At 43.7% G+C, this 22,489-nt stretch overlaps 2 protein-coding genes across 7 annotated transcripts in view; one reads left to right on the top strand and one right to left on the bottom strand.

The window, feature by feature from the left end:
• LOC135902581 (uncharacterized) overlaps positions 1-7,272 on the bottom strand; it is a 593,127-nt gene extending 585,855 nt beyond the window's left edge. For both annotated transcript variants that reach the window (XM_065432776.2, XM_065432767.2), the window contains exon 1: positions 7,084-7,272. The gene's annotated coding sequence lies outside the window, so the exon portion shown is untranslated. The remainder of the gene's footprint in view (positions 1-7,083) is intronic.
• On the top strand, positions 5,913-15,796 carry LOC135902644 (short coiled-coil protein A). 5 transcript variants are annotated; one of them, XM_065432864.2, is made up of 5 exons: positions 5,913-6,079; positions 8,363-8,438; positions 9,551-9,655; positions 11,893-11,979; positions 14,843-15,796. In XM_065432864.2, the coding sequence occupies exons 2-5, from the start codon at positions 8,363-8,365 to the stop codon at positions 14,983-14,985; spliced, it is 411 nt and encodes a 136-aa protein (XP_065288936.1). In that variant the 5' UTR covers positions 5,913-6,079; the 3' UTR covers positions 14,986-15,796. The 5 variants fall into 5 exon arrangements, with proteins under 5 accessions (XP_065288936.1, XP_065288954.1, XP_065288927.1 ...); XM_065432882.2 differs by lacking the exon at positions 5,913-6,079 and adding an exon at positions 6,840-6,873; XM_065432855.2 differs by lacking the exon at positions 5,913-6,079 and adding an exon at positions 7,959-8,099.
• The last annotated feature ends 6,693 nt before the right edge of the window (positions 15,797-22,489 follow it).

Here is a 22,489-nt window from a genome sequence, read left to right as displayed (position 1 = left end):
ATATTACTACAAACGCTCTTGATACGATCTACAGCTCTTACAGCTTTTTGCGATTGCAATATTTCATCCCTCTCGACAATTATTCCAATTAAGTCAATTTGCCGCTTTTTTATTTATTGCAAAACAATGACGATTGCTTTATGGTCACCGCAATACGCATTTACCATCATCACCATTTAGTAAACCTTAAAGGCACCCTAAATAACCCTTGAAGGTATTACATAAAGGGGTATGGGGTGTGTATGCGTGGGCGGGGGGAAGGCGTAGGGAGCGCGTACATAAGATAAATCCAAAAACAGACAGGTGATGTGAAGCAATAACAATAATGAAGAGAAACTCCCGCCTTAACAGTATTCGCAGTGTTCTTCACGAGCCTTCAACTTATCCATTGTATATATTTCATCGTGGGCTCACAGATGGGTTGTATGGCAATGCATTTCCCACCTTAAATTTTCTTTTTCGTCCCGATGTTTGAACGTGCGCGTTTTGTACATTTAGCTACTTTTGCACCTCATAAATTCTAAGCTTTGTATTTTTCCTGTAAGAATTATATATTTACACGAGCGAATTATATATTTACAAGACCGGCGCCCGTGCCGCCGCGTTGTCACGGCGTCGACGCGCATGCGCATAGCCCGCGCGCATAGAGTGTTGCTTTTACGGCTAGTACTGGTGAACTCCTATGCATAAGAATAAATAATAAAAGTCACGGACATAAAATTTTATAGCGTACTGTCCGCATGTACGTGCGCGCCGACGCGGAACATAACGCTAACCGAACACAGTGAAAGAAACTATAGCTTGTCTATATTTTGTATAAAACTGTCACTGTAAGGTATAGTGGACAACGGCAAGGCGATCGAGGTAGTAGAGTTACTAACTTGATCTCTGTAGACTATAATGGATCACTTAGGTTAGTAAATAGGCAGTAAAACGTTAGTAAAAGTCCGTCCGAGGTATTATAGCCGCGGTTAAGAACGTTTCCTTATCTTTCATTTTCTTATTTCTTTAAGTGTGGGCCGTCATTGAGGCACGGTAGCTGCGCTTGCCAAAGCCCACGTGACAAGGCCACGACGCCCTCTACAGAATGCGCGTCTGATATTTGCGAACTATAGTATCCCGGTTGTTTCATTCGAACGCCTGCTTTATACGTACAACCACGGCTATGTGACTACACAAGGTGATAATTTTTCAGTACGTTTAGAAATCGCCTGTTGCAGACAACGTAATTCTAGTCCTTGAACCTAATTATAGAGAGAGGCGGACATTACTAGCACGGGACATATAAACACATACTCGAATAATGTTTTTAAGAAATCCCTAATTAACGTCTTAAATATTTACTTTACGGCACATAATTCAGTTTACGAAATGTAGCCGGTGAGGTTGCAAGGCGTATCCACTTGGAAAGAATTTCCAGAATGACACCAGTTTCGAAATGTTTGCCATCAAACTCGCCGTAAAACTGGACTGTTGTTCTACTTGCTTTAACAAAACGCTCTTTAATGCACTGCAGCACAACAGTAACTGGAACGGCCACACATTTCATCCCACACATTAGGAAATAATATCTAGAAACTGGTATCATGTTGGAGCTTCATTTCAAGTAGACCCGTCTTTAATTTAATTATGGGGTTTTACGTGCCAAAGCCACTTTCTGATTATGGGGCACGCCGTAGTGGAGGACTCCGGCAATGTCGACCACCTGGGGTTCTTTAACCTACAGCTAAATCTAAGCACACGGGTGTTTTCGCATTTCGCCCCCATCGAAATGCGGCCGCCGCGGCCGGGATTCGATCTCGCGACCTCGTGCTCAGCAGCCCAACACCATGGCCACTGAGCAACCACGGCGGGTCGGACCCATCTTGCAAACTGACCGGCTGCAATTCGTAAATTGCAAAATGTGCCGTAAAGTAATTAATTAGCAAGTAGTGACTTTCGTGAATTATTTGAATGTGTTTCGATTACTACTGCTAGCAATGTTCACCTCTTCGAATAATCCAGCTCAAGGGGAATTATGCTATCTGCCATAAGCGATTTCTAAAAATTCCGGAAAACCATAAAAATGATCACTCGGTAGAGCCTCATCCCTTCAACGTGTTCGACGGAACGGTGCAGCCGAGTGAGTAAGATTACATAAATGAAACAAGAGTTCACCGCGGGGTTAGAAACGTCACACCGGAAAAAAAAAAGAGAAAGAGAAAAGAAAATCCCGAGTTTTTACTTGCCAGAAGTACCATCTGATTACCAGGCACGCCGTAGTGGGAGACTCCAGATTAATTTTGACCACCTGGGCTTTAACGTGCACCTGCACGGTCGAGCGTTTTTGCATTCCGCCCCCATTAGAATGCGGCCGCCGCGGCCGGAATCGAACACGGGACCTCGCGATCAGCAGCCATAGCCACTTAGTTACCGCGGCGGGTGTAACGTAACTAATCCTTCGGGTATTGCTCCTATCTCCAACGTTCCCCTTTCCTCTTAGGAGTCTGCGCTGCTCAGCTCAAACCGGCAGGAACAGCAACGGCTGATCCAGCGGACTCTCGAAGTCACGCATGGCAATGGAGCCTTGGACTGGGGTGCCCCGCTAATCTAGGAAAAATTTCCTGCCAATTTTCTAAATAAAAGTTTATCCTCTCTCTGTCTCTCTCTTACTTTGTTCTTACTATGGCCAGTGACCTAGCTGCTTCATGCCTAACAGTGATTTTACCTAAGCGACAATATTCCGTCGAACTCTTGACTATCAAACGGTAATGAATCTGATACTGACCCTTTTCGCAAAGCAGTTTGCTCTAGGGAAACGAGATGGCGCTTTCGGCGGCGTGCCGCATGTTGCCTCAGCGAAAGCGCACGAATACGAAACCATTACCTCTTCTGCCCTGCTACTGCGCGATCAGCTGTCGGAAATGCAACTTCGTTTTCGCTAACGCACTGTGTTCCATTCATGCAGCAAATTATGGAACGGTGGAGTGAAAACGTGTGCAGCTGTTGGCTGCAAAATATTAAGGAATGGAATGAATCTGTGCGTCCAAGTTCAGGGACCGCTGCTACAAGGACTGCCTATGGTGTAGGCTCTATCGCGATGCACGGCTTCCCTCGAGGATATATAGAGACACACGTTCACTCATCCGCCAGCTTTGTAGTTCTACCCTTGAAGGAAAGGACTTCAACCCCGGACCACCTACACGAGTGAGTACCGCTCGTTATACGGCGACAAAGGGAGTAGCGCCGCTTCTTGGCACATAGTAAGTTTCTCGCACGTTATCTACACACATCCACCCCAACTCAGGCGCAAACTTACGCCCATTCTATGATCAACGTATCAATAACAAGTGAACGGGCGCACATTCCAATCAATGCGCTGAAGCATGGGCTGAAGACGGCGACTACACCGACAGCACAATAATGTTAGAAGCCGAACGTTTTGTAATGGTCCACGCAGTAAGCGAGTGACTAGCGATAGTACGCATTTTTTACAGTCTGTTACAACGTCCAGAACATCTATGTTACAAGCCTTTGCCCAGCAAGAACAAATCTATCGCAACGGAGTACACCCGCGAGCCACCAGGCAAAGAAAAGGCACCACCCTGGGAACCTTACTGAGTCGGAAAAGTAGAAAGCCGCTGCTTAAAGGTTTTGCTAAATAAAGAACAAAGAGCTAAACACATCGATAAAGACTGAATTCATAAGCGGAAAGTTCGGATAGCTTGAAATACATTTTAAGCCCCGCTTTTATTACAAGCACCGTATACGCTGCTCGCGCCATTTAGACAAACCGCAAAGCGCTCCGAAAGCACTTACATGTCCTTTGAAGCTATAGGCAAAGCTTTGTGTGTCGTCCACCCACTAACAGTCTACGACATCCGCCGAACCAGAGATTTGCAAAGCCGCACCGGCGTCACGTACATCCATTGTGAACCCAGAGGAAATGGAAGCAACTGAGGCAAGCAATGGTCACCACGTGATCAAACATGGCAGCGCCCAAGGGACGGCCGTGAAAAGGTGCGCCATGAAGGTGCAGACGACACAGGGAGGCGGCTAATCAGACGCACTGCTGCCGGGATAGAAGATCCCACGTAATCGCTGATCACGTGGGAAGCGTGATTTTACGAAAATGCCGCGGTATACTGCCGTCCCATTCAGTGTGTAGGAAGCGTTGATACGCATGCCCACGCGTTTCCTTGGCAGGCAAATTTATAACAAACGTGTCTCAGTTTCAAAAAGTTACTTTTCAAAGCGGCCGACAGCAAAGAAAGATGAAGGTATCATAGTCGTGTGCTCTTTTTGTCCGTAATGTGTCTGTTTACAAATATGGCGGCTTGTCTAAATTGACACAGGCCTGCATTCAATTTTATTGGTCATAGAGGCCACTTATGCATGGTAACTGCCAGCTTTGGTAATATCGCAACGAAGAAGGGAAGAGATGTCGTCTTCAGTGTTTATTCAACATACATACATACATACATACATACATACATACATACATACATACATACATACATACATACATACATACATACATACATACATACATAACGAGCAACAGGTGTCTAGCGAGGTTGAACAACCGCTACGAGGATCAACCCACGCTCCAGAAACCATGACTTCTTGCCGATCTCGACCGAATGTTACGAAATAAGGACAGTTAAGACGAGCTCCGATCCATTTTGTTCTCTAGATGTAACAGCTTTGAGAAGGGAGACATTTCTGAAGAAGGTTCCTTTACAGATACCACTAATACAGAGATCACGAATGTTCTCGAAAGAACGATTCCGTGAACCTCTTCAATAATGCTAGTACGACTGGTTCAGGTTTGTTAGTGTAACTGTGGCGGAGCACGTGCTCAGCCATTGCGACAGCAACACTACTAGCCTTACAGCCCCAGTAACACGAACTACAATCCTCACTCAAGTAGGCAGCGTTCGCCAATAGACTTCTTTGCTGTTACTGGATGCATCCACGATAAAAAGCTAGAGAGCCTACCTTCCTTTCTCCTCATCATCATTCATCCTTATAATTTCCTCCTCCCCTGCGCTCTATCCCAATGCAGGGCAGCATGCTAGCGCGCGTCAGCTCACTAAGACCTGTGCCGCTCCTGTAAATAAAATCTCCCTATTTCTCTGGAGAACCTTGCTCACACTGACGCAGCAAGTCGGGGTGGTAAAGCCGTTGGTGGTATCTATATCAGAGGCTCGATTCTCTATGATATACCACATATCGATTACTTAATGATGACGTAATGCTACAGTCGCACCAATTTGGCTAACCCCTGATTTAAAAAAAAAGACAGGAAAAAAAAACGAAACCTCGGTGTCTCGCAATTTTGGTATCAGAACGGCGATGTGTTTCACGGTGTCAAACTCGCTCCGCATCGTACAGGCAGCGGCTTCTAATTTGTACTGGACACTTAGCATTCTACTGGGTGACATCTCCTGATATCGGTCACACTGGTCGGAAACAGACAACGATAACATGCCAGTAGCTACCACATCCCCCTCATACGATAAATATCTCGTAGGGGCGAGCTGTTCGTTTCGTCTCGCCAGCTGTAGTCGTGCCGTTTGACACCCGAGTTCCCAGAACTGGCCAGATAGTGTTGATTATAGTTCACATGCGGAAATGGCAGGTCCAAACAAGCGCGCATGAAGGCTTCTTGGCTGACACTAAGCACGAGCGACGCGGCTTTCTTTTTCGGGACTGAATATTGATGAACCAACCGGCAGACTTTCCTGAAAACATGCCCCCTCTGCTCAGCCGAACGAATGTCCTACCTATGCAATCGGTGATACCCCGCCCCTTACGCGTGACTGGCCTTGACACAAGACTTCAACTTTGCGCAAGCGCGTGCCATCTCTCGGAACGTCATTGACAGCGTTGTTCAATCGCTGATTCCAAATTTTTTCTATGAACACTGAACAGTTGACCAAGTCGCCGGTTGATGGCTTTCACAAACCATATCGCTGCTTTCGACTTCCCAACGACGGCGTCACAGTCAGCCGGTTGTCCGAAGTTGCTGGCGTGCGTGAAAGCGAGACGACACACAACGCGAACGCAGTCGTTGGCGCAACCGCAAAAATGACCGGTGAGTGTACGGCGTTGTTTTGCCCTTTCGCGACTGCTGAGCCAGCTTACGCAGGGCCGCATGCCTCGGTGAAAGCGGCTCGTGCCTACGCGTACGCGACGACACACACACTGCGGTCTACGCTGCTTTCCGCCGCAGCTCGAGTAAAGAGGCTCACTTCTACGGAGATCGAGAGGGAGAAGAAAGAAACAACACGAAATGTTGCGCACGAAGCATAGGACAAGTTTCCGAAGCGTGTTTTTCCCACTTCGGTTCCGATCGGCGAAAAAACCCAAGCGCTGTTCGGACAGATCGCGCGCCGCAGCCCGCCGGAATGTCTCCTGTTGCTTGGACAGTGGTGCATCACTGTCCGTGGTAGCAAGTTTCTTTTATTCTTCCCGGACTTGCCGAAACGTCCAACCACTACAATTGCCGAGCAGCCAAGGCGACGACGTCGCAGCTGCATACGAGACGGGAGCAAAAAAGAAGCAATCGTCGCCGAGCGTCCGTGGTCGAAGGCGTTCCTTCTCGACAGAGAAGGACGATTCGCTTACTCGGACCCCGCCAGTTTTCAGCCGGTGCAATAAACGGAGCAATTAACAGATATGACTGAACCACACACAGAAACCCCCGGTCGAAGCGTCCCGAGTAAAAGGGGGGTAGGGAGGAGGGGAGTGAGGGGGGCGCTCGCTAGCGCACACCCGACACCTGACAGAAAATCGACAGGTTGTTTCCGTGCCAGGCGGCCCGTACATGGAACGCATCGGTATCCCCACATCTCGTAGCACTGGTGTCACATATTCCTGGAGATCAGGGTAAGCGTCCATGCTATTGCCAAGTTCTTTCGGCGTCCCGAATCTAGAGGTAGAGAGGCTTAATTTTTATTTTGTTTGTTTCTTTTTAAGTGGCGCACGTTCGCTGTAATGTGCTCGCTGGCTGACGGCAAAGTGTCTGCGGCTTCCACTCGTCGCGCAACCAATGAAATTTCCGCGGGCCGAGAGATACGAAGATATCTTGTAACTTACCGTAATGTCTCGAGGGGGTAAACTTTTTCCTGCTGGCAAATGGACACCTCAACATGACAAGTCACACGCGCACTCACACACATACACACACGGACACGCACAAACGGATGGCCAGCGAACTAGCGAACAACCAGCCGAGAGCACGGCCAACCAACAGTTTCCTGGGGATGGCTAGCCAGCGAAAACCCGAGACGCTCTATTCCGTCCGCCCGCGGCTTTTGTGCTAGTTTCGTTTTTGGCGGACGGCGCTGTGCGCCTCAGCGCAGCTTCGACAGCGAATCAGCGGCTCTGCACGTTTCAATTCTCGTGCCTCAGGAGTTGATCAGAGTTAAAGTTTTCGCTAACGACGCAACAAACCTCAAAGGCATGCCGATGTCAACGCACCTATGCCCCTGTGGTCAGTCAAATGGGACGCCGCTATTAAAATGTATTGGTGTCAGCTAGCGGCGACCGTGCACTAAGTGCGAAGTTACTGCACAAACTTTTGCCTCACGTAATACTGTTCCTTAAGATAAAGATTGGGCATTTATAATACTAATATGTGAACTGAAAGTGACTGACAGCATCGACGTGCGGTAAGGAGGTCTGGCGAAATATAAAGTTCGTACATTGGAGATTTTAATCCGTAAATCTAAAGCGCAGACAAGTGATAACCAAATATTGGTACGTCGACGCATCACTGTTGAGCATTCCACGCTACATTATTATTATTTTTTTTTAAGTTATCGAACGTTGCATGTATGTGTTGTAATTTTTTACTGCAGGCTTCGTGCGCAGCTCCGCTAGCTATTACAGTTCCACCCAAGCGCCGCACACTTGTTATTTTGCACTTCTTAATTGTACTTTTTAACTTTTCATATTTCAACCTAAGCATTATTTTAGACGTGTGAACAAATAAAGTTGAAAAAAACACTCGATACATTCGTGTTCATGCGCGCTAGCGCATACTTGTTTCACGTTTTGAGACGTTCTCATCAGCTGCTGTAGGAGCTGCTGGCGGCGATCAAGATAGCGAAGTAAGCTAGCTTTTCTGTTTGCCTTGCCTTGAGGACTAGATTTTATCTTCACATTGAACATCGTACCAGATGTATCTGTGACATTCGCAGCAAGCTCGCCATTGCAAATTTTCTTTAGCTTTGTGCGGCTTCTAGGCCTACGTAGGTGACGCCGAAACTCCCTCCCACGGTGTGCGATCTTGAAAGGCGCAGTGCGGACTCCTCCTTGATGTAACCGTTGTTAAGTTAGTTCTTGATTCACTTCAACGTTATGTTTTACGCAGATGTCTGCCACTATGAACACCGCAAGGTTTGAGGACGAGATGAACACCATCCCTCTCGCTGACGAAGATGCTCAAGGTAATAAACGTTGTGGATTTACGGCATTTTCTTTGAGCAGGTGCTTCCTTGTGGAGCCCACGCCGAGTTTCTCCAGTTTTCTTGCGTGTTGCTGGCAGAAATGGTTCACACTAGAAAAAAAAAAGCATTTGAAAAAAAGAAAAGACATATCCGACTGTGTGTTGTCGACACATCGGCCATACCATTACCATGCTTCTGTCATCAAAATACAATCAAGCACTCGGACATAACGGTAACCTGTATTTGTACTTACGAGCGAATGACTTTGAATTTATAGATAAATCTGGATGTGTTGCTTGTAACGTATATTTAGTTAACTAAAATGCCCTTCTTGATCTTTACTTATTGACCCGCGCATTCTCGGAACCTTCATCTTCTTAGCTGGATTACACTCGTGTTTATGAAACGCGCATTCGTTGTAGTATTTTAGTTCTCAGAGCCACTGTCACAGCTCGCAACCACCACTCAGGTGAAGGCAATTTACAACTATTGTTGCAGTCAAGTGCGTTTCAAACAATGGTGCAGCAATGTAAAGTTGGTTGAATCTATCAGCATAAGCCACGTTAGTTGTTAATGACCGTTGTTTTTCTCTAGGTTATAACATTGCCTGATTTGCTTGAAAAATGACTCTCGTACGTTGTTGCTGGGCTAATCGGTTAAGATTGGCTTGATACACATTAGCACAACAAAAGACAACAGATATGAGACAGGACAGGCCCTTACTTGCAAGAGAATGTCTGACATGCATACAAAGACATGTACATTTTGCAATGTACATGCAACAAAATTTTAAGTAAGTGGAATTCATTGCAGAAAATAAATGCGGATTCATCACGAATAAAGTCCTGTCCTATCATTTTTACACATGTGCTGTATTGTACAAGTATGTATCAAGGTGTCGTGTGTTACTGGGGTCAGCTAAACCACCTGAAAAACAGTAAGGACCATGGGCTGAGTGATACAGTCATGCTGTGAAATCCCTGTGCTTATTTCCTTTTCAATGCCCTGGCATTAAACCACTTCTTAGCCTCATGCTTTTCGTTGACTTGCCGTGTGTATGCAGTTATACATTATTGCATCTGCTGTAGAATGTTGCCTTTTCCATTGTGCAGATGAAAGCGACACATCTATTTCGGCTGGCAGTGCGATGGGAACTCAGAGTATAGAGTCTATCCCATCCACATACACCAATGGCAGCAGCAGCCCTGCGCTAACCTGTAAGTTGTGTAGGACAACTCCTGACTGGGGTGCATCTGTCTGACCAAATGAGTAGTGTAACATCTAACACTGCTGTGTCACACAAAGCTGCTCTTTACATGAGGTTAAAAGTAATGTCCTGTGATACCAAACATATCATTTTTGTTATGCTCGGTTTCATAAACTAAAATACTTATGTAAGCACGTGAAACTTAATGCAATCCAGTCCAGTCTTTGGGGGAATGTCTAATTAGTATCCTGCCATTGATTACAGCTGAGATGTGACATGATGGCCTGCCGAAGACATCATATCAGTAACTTTTTCCAGATAGAGTTTGACGAGATGCTGCACTTGCATTGCCATACATACCAGCTAGCCCTACAGTACACAGGACTAATTATGGTTATTAATGTGAGGCAAAATGAAATGGCTTCAGGAATTTAGGGAACTTGGAGGAGTTAGGTTGGACAGCATTTCCATCTCATTTATTTGACAATTCCTGGTAGACGTTAGCTGGTGCCTATCAAGTGCACATGCTAAAAGTAGTACAGTACTTAGTATGATAGCTTAACACCAGAAATCGAGGTTATCTACATTACTCTTGAGCAAAAGAAGGAAGGCAGATCTAGGAAAACCACGAAGGTGGATAAATTTTAATAATGCAGCATGTACATCAGTAAAAGCTTATTGTTGCTATACTTATGTGAAGTTTTGTAATGGCGCCACGGAACTGAAATCGCTACCACCACCACATTTAAAATTTGGAAGCTATTACCTTTGACATCAGAAATTGTGGCAATGTCTGGCAAAGGCTAGTTAATTCTTGATAAGTAAAGAAAAGTTGGGTTGCAACTAAAATTAAGTGATCACTCACTCCAGCAATGCTTATAGATTTTTTACACACAATAATGGCTCAAATTTAAGAAAATATTGCAAATTATGTTGTGCACTGATGTCATTTAGCATCATGGCCTGGTATGAGGAATAGAAAGGCACAATCTGCAGCAAAAGATAGATGGTTTTCATTTGTTTGCTAGGTGAGCATATTTCATATGTGATTTTGATTGTGATCTTGCACATGTAGTGTTGCAGCTGCAGAAGATATGCTGTCAACTCCTTCGCACGTGCCATTCTTTAATGTGCGGTGGCGTACAATTTCTCAGTGAAATAGCTTGTGCAGCTCAGATTGGGTCAAGCAATAGCACTGCTCATCAAACACATCTTGCATTGCATCTGCTGCAAATGCAAAAGTCGTGGACACCAAGATCTGTATTCAGAAGGCTAGTGCGAAGTTTGCATATCCAGTACACCAGTTTTTCGTATGAAAATGGGGTAGTCACACTATCCTACCAAGCAAGCTCCAGGAGCCCTGAAAAAAAGTGCAGTGTGACGTCGGAGATGGGAGCACCGGAGCTAAAGCTTCCTCTTAAGGGCAATCTCCATCTAAATGCATGTAAAAGGAGAATTCGTTTTTTTCTCGGCAACCACTGCACCAAACTTCACGAGGTTTGTTGCATTTAAAAGAAAAACTTAAAATGCAGTGTCTGTTGGTTTCAAATTTTTGATTTAGGTCGTCAATCTTTTATTAAAAATTGGCAAAATCGAAAATTTTCAGAAAACGAAACTATCAAGTTCACAACTCCTTAACTCGGCAACGGAAAATGATAATACACTTCTGTGAATTGCATCTACTTGTGCATCTAAAGCGGACAGAATTGATATGTTACACATGAATCTCGGAAAAATTTAGCAATATGGACGTACAGCTTTTCCAGAACCCTCGTAAACAACGTAACAAATTCATGTAAGATGTAAAATGACATATCGAATTTGTCCGCTTTCAATTATCTAATGGATGCTGTTCACAGAACCGCGATATCTGTTCTTGATGCAGAGCTATGAATGTGTAAACTTCGTGCTTCTATTTTTTTCAAACTTTTGAATTTTTAAAAATCCTTTAAAAAAACTCAGGCCCTAAATCAAAATTCCGCTTCCAACAGTCACTAAAATTTAAATTTATCTCTCAAAGGCAACAAATTTAATTAAAATCGGTCTAGTGGTTATCTCACAAAAACGTTTTTGCGTTTTACATGTATTTGAATAGGCCGCGTCATAGTTGGGTCCGAGCTAAAGCTTCCTCTTATGTGCCTGCTTAATGCTTTAACTGGCCTATTTTGTGATCTTGTTTATAATATATTTCTGTGTTATTGTTTATGTGCTACCATACATGGCCTAATTGAAAACTCTTGCCTACAGCCCTGGATCCAGACATGAGTCCTGATGAAGCTGAAGAGAAAGCTAGGCTGATTTCACAAGTACTAGAACTCCAGAACACGCTCGATGGTGAGTTGCAGCTTTCGGTTAGTTTTCTCTCTTTTTCAACAGAGTTTCAAGGGACAGTGAATCAGTGGACTCCTTGGTGGTGGCCTGTGAGAGGCCTCAAAACTGGTAACTGTGGCCGCTCAAGCACTGCATTTTATGGCCGACTGCAGTCATGAACTAGGAAACGAACTAGTCGTGTTTGTTTATGTGTTCATCTGTTTATCATTCTTTGGTTATACATAGCATGATGTAACGCATAAGAAAGGATTGCTGGAGTAGGCAGAATGACTGTCCACTATCCAGGAACTGAACATTGATGCTTGCAAATTTGTTTCCAAAGAACTTGCCCCATACTTACTAAATCTTGCTTTGTGACGGTGAGCATTATATTGATTACAGAAATTAATTAAACTGACATGTATGTTAGATTGAGCCAAAGTTGCCAGCTTGAAGCTTTTCATGGCAATCCTTATGAAAAATACATCTGCCAGGTGCCTGTCCAGCAGATAAATTTTGCTCGACACTTTTGCAATGGTAATGCTTACCTGCCAACTTTCCCGATTTGTCTGGAAAACTCCCTAATTCTACCTGACTCTATGAACATCCATAAATCTTCCAAAAATCTGTACCTGCCCGACCGGGGGAGGGGGGTGCAGAAAGAAGAAAGCGCCATGCAGCACATCCACAACAAAATTGATGTTATGTGCTAGGTACCTAGCCGAAGTCTAATTTAAATCCAAACTATTTGTGTGCAGGCAGTGTAAGCCTAGCTCGGTTCACTTCAGATCAAGGCATGCATTGAGGAGTGTGCTTGAGAAGAAGGCTCAATATGTGTTGCATTATGGCCAGTTTCGTTGAGTCAACATCGTTGTTATAAAGTTCGGTGTTGAAGCACATTAAGAGTGGAATCACTTTCACTGGACATAGTATCTGTTCCTTAATTATGCACGTGCCCACACACCTCTGTTCACAGTAGGAGCACCAAGACGTCTAATAACTATACTGGCAGCCATTCACCGCCGTTTCAGGCATTGCCTTTGGCAGAGTTCCATAATTTCAGTGCCCTCAGGTTGGCAGGTATAGTAATGCATCAAGCCTATAGCTGTCCATCTCTGTTTGCTTTCAGCAGAGCTAACAGGCATGCATATGCTAGATGTGTCAAACTATATCATATATTGGGTCACATCAGACACACCTACACGCTTCGCTACAGGTAGTGCAGTAGCTGATTTAGGGCCAGAAGAGCGGTAAGGTTGCTTAACATTAGGACAGAGAGGCCAGTTGTCCATTTAAGGAGCATCCTTGCGAGCTGCATTTCTGAGGTCTGTAGGCAGCATGTTTAAAACCTTTGGTGGGTGGGTGCTTGTGTTCGGCGAGAGCTTTGTTCATTTCGAAACTGGCAGTGCTAAATCACTTTACAAGGTCAATCAAAAGCACAACTTTCAACCAATGTACAAAACCAAAACACAAAGGCAAAGCTGTTTAGTTGAAAATTTGGTCAAGTTGAGCTGCAGCTGCAGGAGTGTGTATCTCAGCCGGTTGGTGTGCAGTCACAATAGACCAGCTGAATTGCGGAAGACCAGACATATAAGAGCGTATGAGACACACTGCAGCTATGTGTATCTCATTCTAGTGTATTATCTCATGTTCTGCAATTCAGCTAACGGTTTATTGTGAGGTACAACTTTACTATTACGTCGTTTGAAAGTAGTCTTCCATATTTTCATAAATATGTCACGAGCCTTGCATCTTGCCACTTAAAACGCTGTGCCATGCTTTCTTTAAACTGTGTTCGCAGATGAGTGCATTTTGGAAAAAATATTGTGCAATAGCCAAGCTTGCGAACTGCGTGAGAAAGTGAACCGGTGGATCTTGTGCATGGACCGACACTTCGCTAGTGTATATATACGTGTCTGCTGAGCTGCAGTACCCATCATTTGAAGCAGAGGAGGTGCAGGGAGCATGCACCACTGTTTCATTTCACAAGCTTCATTCTTGCATGGTCACCATCATGCTCCTCATTTTAGGGAATAAGGGCATGTTGGCTTTCTTAATGGCAGTGCAGTACACAGATGTTAGGGAAGATTTTGTGAATGAAATGGCCATTCAAGCTTACTTGGAGACAGCCTTGGCATTCGTGGCCCTTAAAGGGACATAAAAGAGAAACTCAGTTATCTTAGACTGGAAGGGTAGCTTCCCAAATTGTATAGTATTTTCGTGTGGCAACTGGAAAAAGTTAAACTTGACTTTTAGGTCAACTGCAATGCTGAATTGGTTATATGTGAATAGTGTATACTAATGAGCTTCTTGCAATGTTCCATTCGTCTTCCCAGATATAAAATTTTGCATAGAGGTTGCTCTATACTTGCACTACCCAAGGCTGGGTCTTTTGCATCAACCAAAATTTCATTGCAGTTGGTCTTTACTGAAGTTAATGCCCACACTGAGGTGCCAATGAAGTCTGTGACATTATGACTGTCTTGTACTTTAGAATAATTTTGGACATTTGTTGTGGAAGAAAAGCACCCCGAGGCTGCCAGGTTGCTGCTTTGCTTATTTCGAAATCTTTTCTAATTCTTCTTCAGTGACAAACCAATGACTAGCCCCAAAGCAATGCTGTCAGGGTCTACGACTTCACCAGAGAGCCGGTGCATGCAAACTTCAAGGTGGTGGCGTGCCCACCTGTCTTTCATTTTTTGCACCTTTTTCTGGCTCATCAAGCCTCCTTTCACTGCAGGACTGGCTTGCTTTGTGTACGCCAGAAGCGTAACCTTACCAGTATTGCTCAACTTTAGTTCAGTGTCCCTTTAACTAAGTTTGGATGGAAAATTTAGTTAACCAGTTGACTTGTGATTCTAAAAACCTGTTGCATATCTTTCCACAGACCTCTCCCAGCGTGTGGATAGTGTGAAGGAAGAGAATTTGAAGCTCAAGTCTGAGAACCAAGTTTTGGGGCAGTACATTGAGAACCTCATGTCTGCCTCCAGTGTGTTCCAGTCCACTTCACCAAAGACCAAGAAGAAGTGAACACTGTATGCAGGATTGCTGCGTATGCTAAAAAAAGGGGGGGGGGTGCGCACTGCTGCTATTGTTGTTGCTTAGTGACGCATAAATGAGGACACACAATGCACACTGGGAAACCAGTGCTGACTCCACGCAGTGGCCATTCGAAATATGCTTTGGTGTTGCCTTTTTGAGCCCTAGTGTTCTAGTGTTATTGCTGTCGATTACAATGTCTTCGGTCATCAGTGTGGACAATTATTCATCAGTGTGTAGTAACCTGGAAAAAAATATTGAGGACCTCCAGAAATCTTGAAATAAGGAGGGATGACTAGGTGAAATGAATCATGTTCAATTTTTGGTGGGCCTGATTCCCCTCAAGGCTTTCTGAATTGTGAACGGTGTTTCGGTCACATTTGGTAATGTATCAGATCTGAATTGCTGGACTATAAATAAAAAAGGGATTTTCTACTGATGAAGGGGGTCTTATAGTTCGCCACCTTATCATTCATTAAATGTTTACTTAATTGGGTAAAACCTGACAAAGCCAGTTACAGGTAAAAAAGTGTTCTTGCTAGGCATTTTGCTTCAATTATTATATAGACTCATGTGAATGCTGGACCTGAACTGAGGCAAAAACTTCAAGGAACCGTGGTTTAGTTTTATCTGTCTATAAAGTGCATGACAAACCTAGAGAGATAAAAGAACCATTTTCCAATGAAAAAAACAAACCCTGCTTGGCTCTGTTAAGCCACAGCCATAGTTGTACGAGTGTACATTTTCTAGTAGCCAGTGTTATCCATCCCAGCCTATGCGAGCATGCAGGGCAATGTGATCTTCTAAAACATGTGCACACTTTCAGAAAAGAACCTCTGTGAGCACAAGTATGTGTGCAGTAGTTACACAACCTTTCACAGAAAATTTGGAAAATAATTAAGGTACTGTTATTATGATGTAATGTACCATGTGACACAGGGTGTGGACAGTGCACAAGATAGGCAATTTTCGCACCTCGGACAATAATGGAGCTTGCAAGTAAGTTCAGTGGAAGTGAGTGTGTGCCTATGTTTTTGCTCGTGGCACAACTTGTTAACTTCTCGTTTCAGTTCTTAGGGTACTCTTGAGACTGTTCATGCAGGCTTGCAGAAGCAAAGAAAAAGTCTGACATTAGCCTTCATAACTGAAACTTTATAGCAAATTTTATATGGCGAGTAAACGGCAGTCTTGCCTGAGTGACATATTCATTGATAACAGGCATTATTGAGGAAGAGATGGTGGTAAATGCTGCATAGGGGGCAGCCAGCAGATGATGAAAATCGCTGATGTGATTCAATTTACAAGGGCCAGCAAGAATCAGTGGAGATGGGGGGTTCTGTTTGGCGTTTTTCTTCAGCGCACCTTAAGTGGCAGGCCAAAGACAAGAATGGTCAAGAGACAGAATTCACATTTATTCTTTAATTAAAGGCCAGAACAATCGGTGGAGGAAAGAAGGCTGCAATCTGACTGGAGTAGCAGTGTTGGTGTTGTGCAGAGCACACATGAACTATCTACTTGCTACAGGCTCACTACATTGCAGAAATCCACGTAGTTTAAGCAGCTAGAGATGTTATTGAGATGTTATTACTTGTGTTTTTCTTGTTATCTTGCTTAATACATTACTCTCTGGCTAGCTGAAGCATAGTGTTGCCATTCAAAGGCATCCTGTCTACAACTTGAGAAAATTCTAAGCAACAGTGAAGACAATGTACCATTTGAGTTGATTACTATCATTGTATTCCACTAAAGTTACTAGAGGGAAATCTGGCACTGGCTATTGTATAGATGTGATTGCTGTCATTGTATATCCCATGAAAGTTAGTACTATGTTGACTAGAAGATGGGTCAAACATGAATACTGGTCGACCATTACCTTTTGAGGAAGGTGAAAAACTTTCAACATGACACACCTTTATTTACCGAAAGCTCGGCTACTAAATCTCTATAGTCGATGCTGCAAGCTTAACTCAGATTGGAACTGGCAGAGAAATTGTCCTTGTCTGATGCTTCTCGGGCATCTTCAGCACCTCAAATGACAATGGATATGTGGCATTTCTTAAAGCCAGTCTGGATAATTTCCGGACTGGTTTTATGGCGGGTGCAATGCTGAAACTTCGTCATCTCGGTACTTTTGCTAGCTTTGTCCATGAATATAGGTCGAGATTCTGTGATCATGAGTGTAGGTCGATAGCTCATGTTGAGTAACATTTTTGCAAGGAAAAAGAAACGTCAATCTACGTTCAGTAAATACGATAGCTGCCATTGTAATAATTATAAACAATTCTGTAGGCGCTGCAGTCATTCAACCACCATAGCAGTGATGGGTAGTGCAGATTTTTTTTACAATTTGACGCAGCTTAATTAAAGAAAGCAAACTGTGGCTTCCTTCGTGGTGTTTTTGGCTGAAGTAGAAAAACATTTTACAGCAATGTCACATTGAAAACTCCATTCTCTAAAGTAATTGCTGATGCATAAGCAAGTCTCAGCATTACGCATGCCGCTAGGTCTGGACTACTGGTGCAGTGACACACACTTTTGGTAACAGTGTCAAAATTTTAAAGAGCAATTTTTATTTGTAATATTCTGAAAACAGTGGAAGAAATTGGAGGGTAACTGCGCAGCAAATTTGAAGCAACAATATTGGATTAAAACAAGGACGTGGAAGGTTGTTCGAAGCCAAGAGGACTTAATTTAGACTAATTTGTGTACTATCATTCCTATGCTGGATGCAGTGCTGTACCAACAGCTTGCTAAGACACTAGTGCCAAATTTCTCTTTAGTAATTTTCATATGAAGCTATTTCTCATTTTTGTGACCAGTATGAATTGATTATTTAGGCAACTGCAGCTGTCTAAAGGTTTCTTGTGGTGTTGCCAATTAACATGCTTTGCTTCTGAGTTCAAACACAGTTAGTGATGTGCTTTCTCAAACTAGACTATGTGTGCTTCTTCGTTCCCCTTTCAGCTTAGTGCGGTAACCATGTGTGCTTCTTCGTTCCCCTTTCAGCTTTGTGCGGCAACCATTGTGGATAGTGTTGAATGCTTTTAACAGACAAAACTAAAACAGATGGCTGGCATACAGACTTTTTCTGTGTCTCAATTGAATATCAAAGTTGGTTGCGCTTGTGTCTGTCGTTCCCCAGTCCTTGTTCCAAGTGGTGCACAAATAGCATTGTTCACGAATATCGAAGCCTACTGGACAAACATTTGTGGCCAAGTGAACCCAGGTTGGGTAGCAGGCAATGAAAGAGTGCTGTTCAAAGTTCAACTTTTGTTGCTGACATGCTTCACAAGGGTGATTCTTAGTGACAAAGCATCCTGTTGACAACTGCACTCACCGTCCTGCAGTAAAACGTTCATCTGGTGACATGTTAGTCGAAGTTATTTAGCGTACTAGGAGAAAGGCAAAGCTTGTTGCATAAAATGAGGCAAGTTGCACATTTCTTTACACATGACATGCAATGCATTTTGTTTTAACTTTTGATAGCAGTCTCTCAGTCATTCCTACTCGCACATGGGTGAACCAACTTAACGAGCATGCTGCTAGATTAAAAAGAAGAATGTGTGTGTGCATGTCCTGAATGCAGGTAGCACACTTTCAGCGCAGCAATGAGCTTTCACTGCTACTCCCGTGTTGTCTAGTTTTGTTCTCAACAGTTGTTTTAGAGGTCCACTGTTGGGCATGTGTCTTCAGTTCTTTTCCACAGTGTTACATGAAGCTCTTTGTTTTTGTGCCTGTTGACTGCAAATTGGCAGGCATGAAGAAAATGTACTTCAGGTTTTACTCCCAATTGGCTGAATCTTTTTAGCTTGGCATCAAAGGCCATGCCACTCCTGCTTCACTGGAACTGACAGTGAGCTTTCTGTGTTTTGTGCAAAACATAATTCTAGTCATATATAAACTGCTTCATTTTGCAGACCTCTGCATTTTTTGGTATTGCTGCCTGTGTGATCTCAATAAAAACCACTACATGCTGCAATGGTTTGTGTTAATCTTTAAATGAATAGCTGTTACAGTTGCGTAGTGTTTGGGTCCTTCATGCAGGTGTAACCAAATGAGGCCAATACAGGTGGGAAAATATTAGATTGCATGTGCATCCCAGCAATAAATTTTTTTGCCAAACTTGTTAAAGAAGAGGGGTGTTTTTTTACAAGAGTATATCGGAGTACCTTCAGCTCCTCCACACAGCCAGACGAGTTGTGGTGGATTTTTCTATACTAGACAAGCTACCGAGCATGATGTTGCGAATATGCAGCACTGCGGCCATCACATTCTGTGCAGGCAAAGAAAGCTTTCATGCACTTTACTGGCGTGAATTCCTTTGGCAAGCAAGATTTACAAAAGTAACTTTGCAAAGATTGTTGTTAGAAACGGTAATCAGTGAAGTCTCAACACAGTTGTCTGCTCATTTTTTATATTTACTATGCCTGTTTGCTTACAAATAGCAGCATGTCTATAAGATGGCATCAGTTTAAGAATTAAATTGAGTTTAACGTCCCAAATCTGCACAGCAGGCAATGAGGGACACTGTAGTGGAGGGATCCGAATTCAGGCTACCTAGTTTTTTTTTTTTTTTCATGGGCACCCAAAGTGTGGTACACGAGCATTTGCAGATTCGGTCCGCGTCAAAATGAAGCCGGGAATGTAACCCACAGCCTTGTGCTTGGCAGCATAATAATGCAGTGCTTGGGCTACTTTAACAAGTAGGCATCAGTTTCACATGATTTGGAGGTAGGAGAAGCATTTGCTTTGTACGATCGCCAGCTCTGACATGTGCGTGGGGACTCCTTGTCGGGACATAGCATGAGGTGCCATGCAATGTGCGTGAAGACTTGCACCAGGTTGTATGTGTCTGCACATGCTTTTGCGGCTACAAGGGCAGTCCTAAAATCTGCTTTAAATTCACATGGCAGCTCTTTGGAGCTGCACCATATTGGACCTTGGAGTTGCACCATTCCTGCTTTTTGCACAATGAAGGTGCTGTTGGTCTATCTCCAGGTCACTGCTTCGAATCTGACGCTCTGCCCGATTAAAAGCAATATACATTGTACACTTATGTAAGCTGTGCATGCTTGTCCTTGTTAATTGTGCTCATTGCGTGCGAGTTTGTACAGTCTGCATATGAGTGAGTCATATTATGCATCCCCAATCTCTTCTGGAGTGACATAGTAGCATGTGAGGCAAGTGACCAGGAAAACGCCTCCAGCACCTGCTAAAGAATCAGTTTCTCTCTCTCCTTGTTAGTTGGACAAAATGCATTTCTCAGAAATCCACAAGGCATAAGTAAACTACGCGCAGTACTATTATTGAGGTTCCAGCACTCATTAAAGAATCTCTTTCTCTACTTGTTAGGATTTGAGTTTGGTGAAATGCATTTTGCAGAAACCCACAAGGCAAAGGTAGATTATGTGTAGTGCTATTAAGGTTCCAGCACTCCTTAATGTCTTTCTCTCTCTCCTTGTTAGGATCCGAGTTTGGTGAAATGCATTTTGTAGAAACTCTCAAGGCAAACGGGTCATGTGCACTACTATTAAGGTTTCTGCACTTCATAAAGAATTTCCTTACCTCTCTCCTTGTTTTGATTTGAGTTTGGTAAAATGCATTTTGCAGAAACCGACAAGGCAAATGTAGATCATGTGCAGTACTATTAAGGCTCCAGAGTAGTGTAATAACCCCTTTACTGGTTGTTTCCTTCTCCAGTATTCTTGCCAGCTGCCTTGGTTAGTGACATGGAGAAAGTTTCAAATACGGCAAATCAGTGTTTTAGACCGTTTTATTGACCTGCCAATTCATGAAAGAAAGAAAAGGAATTGAGAGGGCAGATGGGAAAAGAGGAATTCTACACTATTCAATGCTATTCCCATAGATATTAGGAAGTTTATGCTCCATAATAATTTGTAATATCCACCCATTTCTTGGCCGATTCCCCCATCATGGGTAGGAGCCACACGTGTCACAGGCTACAACAACAACATGGCAGCAAAGTGAAAGAACGGCACTACCTTTCAAGGTAAGCCTCCCTGGTCTTTGCTGACCACGGTGGTTGCTGCTACTGTCCTGCCGAAAAGCTTGTACAAAAGTTAATACATGCCCAAAAGTGAGATTGAACCCCTGCCCTGTCGCACTGCAGCCTGACGTTCTATTAGGCCACAACTTAATATTTTATTTAAGTGTGCTGTTTATGTTATCAAGTGTAACACTGTATGCAAGAACTTAGCCAACGCACTACATGGCTTAAAAAGGACTTAAAAAGTACAATGTGTGCACTTTGCAACACAGAAAACTACACGCTTTTTTGCAGCTAGAAGAGTGGCGACAGGCAACCAACGAAGACGTGGTATCAGACTAGTTTAAACTTAGGCTGTACATTCAGGATGTGCTGCAAAGGACAATGAAGAAAGTCTTTATATTGAACCAGCACTCGTACAATATTTGACTGCAAGCCGTGTAGATGACGCACCATTCGATATATTTTTTCCTTATTCGACTACGTCTCATACCGACTACGTCTCATACCAAGAACTCTTTATAGCTTCTATGCTGTCACACGGACACTTTAGATCGCAAACGAGCGTGATCCGGATCTAAATTCTCGACCACGATAGGCTCCTTCCAGCATCTAGGAATTCGATGCCGATCGGCTTCGATTGCGATCCCAAGTGTGCCGCGTGACACCCGCATTACTGCATGAAATCCCAAAACTGAAAGTTTCACATCACATTACACTTTGATCCAGGCAACCCACTTATGGTACTCATCAGCAATTAACATGGGCGGCTGCAAAGCAAAATCCAGTTTATTCATAACGTACGGACGCCGTGATAACGGCTTATTATTCAGCTATCCTGCAACTTGAACTCGTGACGGTCAGTAGCCTTTCCTTCCTCGGAACCTCTGTCTGTTGTCTAGCTGGAAAAAAAAATAACAAGAAAAAAAATGAAAAGTGAAGTCGCCCATAAGCGAAGTGCGTAAGGTTCAAAATAGCAATTCGCTCAAAAGCAGGAGCGAAGCTCACCATCGAACGCTTGCATTCAAAGAAGAGAGTTTTCAAATTGTGACACTCCGTCGGAATCGACGGATGGTTTGCGCGCAAACATTCCTTTGGCGTTAGTTTTTCCTGTTAAAGGCAAAATAACGCAACAGCAACATATTCATAAGATGAATGAACGTCTTTCCAGCAAATATAACCCAGCCACAAGTTTGACTTGAAGCTTAAACTTGCCTTTTGGACACAATCTGTTGCGAGTAAGCAGCGCTTCAGATCGTCCCGAACTCCTTCACACGATATATGCGGTGCTAGTGCACTGTCTTCCTCCGTGTACACCGGCATTTTCTTTACATTCGTGTGTACTCTAGATCATTACAATAGTTCCCACTTGCAGCGACGACTGCTCACAACCAAACTCGCATGCGACTGCTGATGGCTTGGACAGGGCTCTGGCTTCTAGCGATAATCGAATCCGAACCGTAATCCGCAACCATCATCAGTTTATGC

This window comes from Dermacentor albipictus, chromosome 3 (assembly GCF_038994185.2).
Source record: "Dermacentor albipictus isolate Rhodes 1998 colony chromosome 3, USDA_Dalb.pri_finalv2, whole genome shotgun sequence".
In the NCBI taxonomy this organism is placed as follows: Eukaryota; Metazoa; Arthropoda; class Arachnida; order Ixodida; family Ixodidae; genus Dermacentor; species Dermacentor albipictus.
The sequence above is the reverse complement of the archived record's forward strand: the minus strand, read 5'-3'. Positions and strand labels throughout refer to the sequence as shown.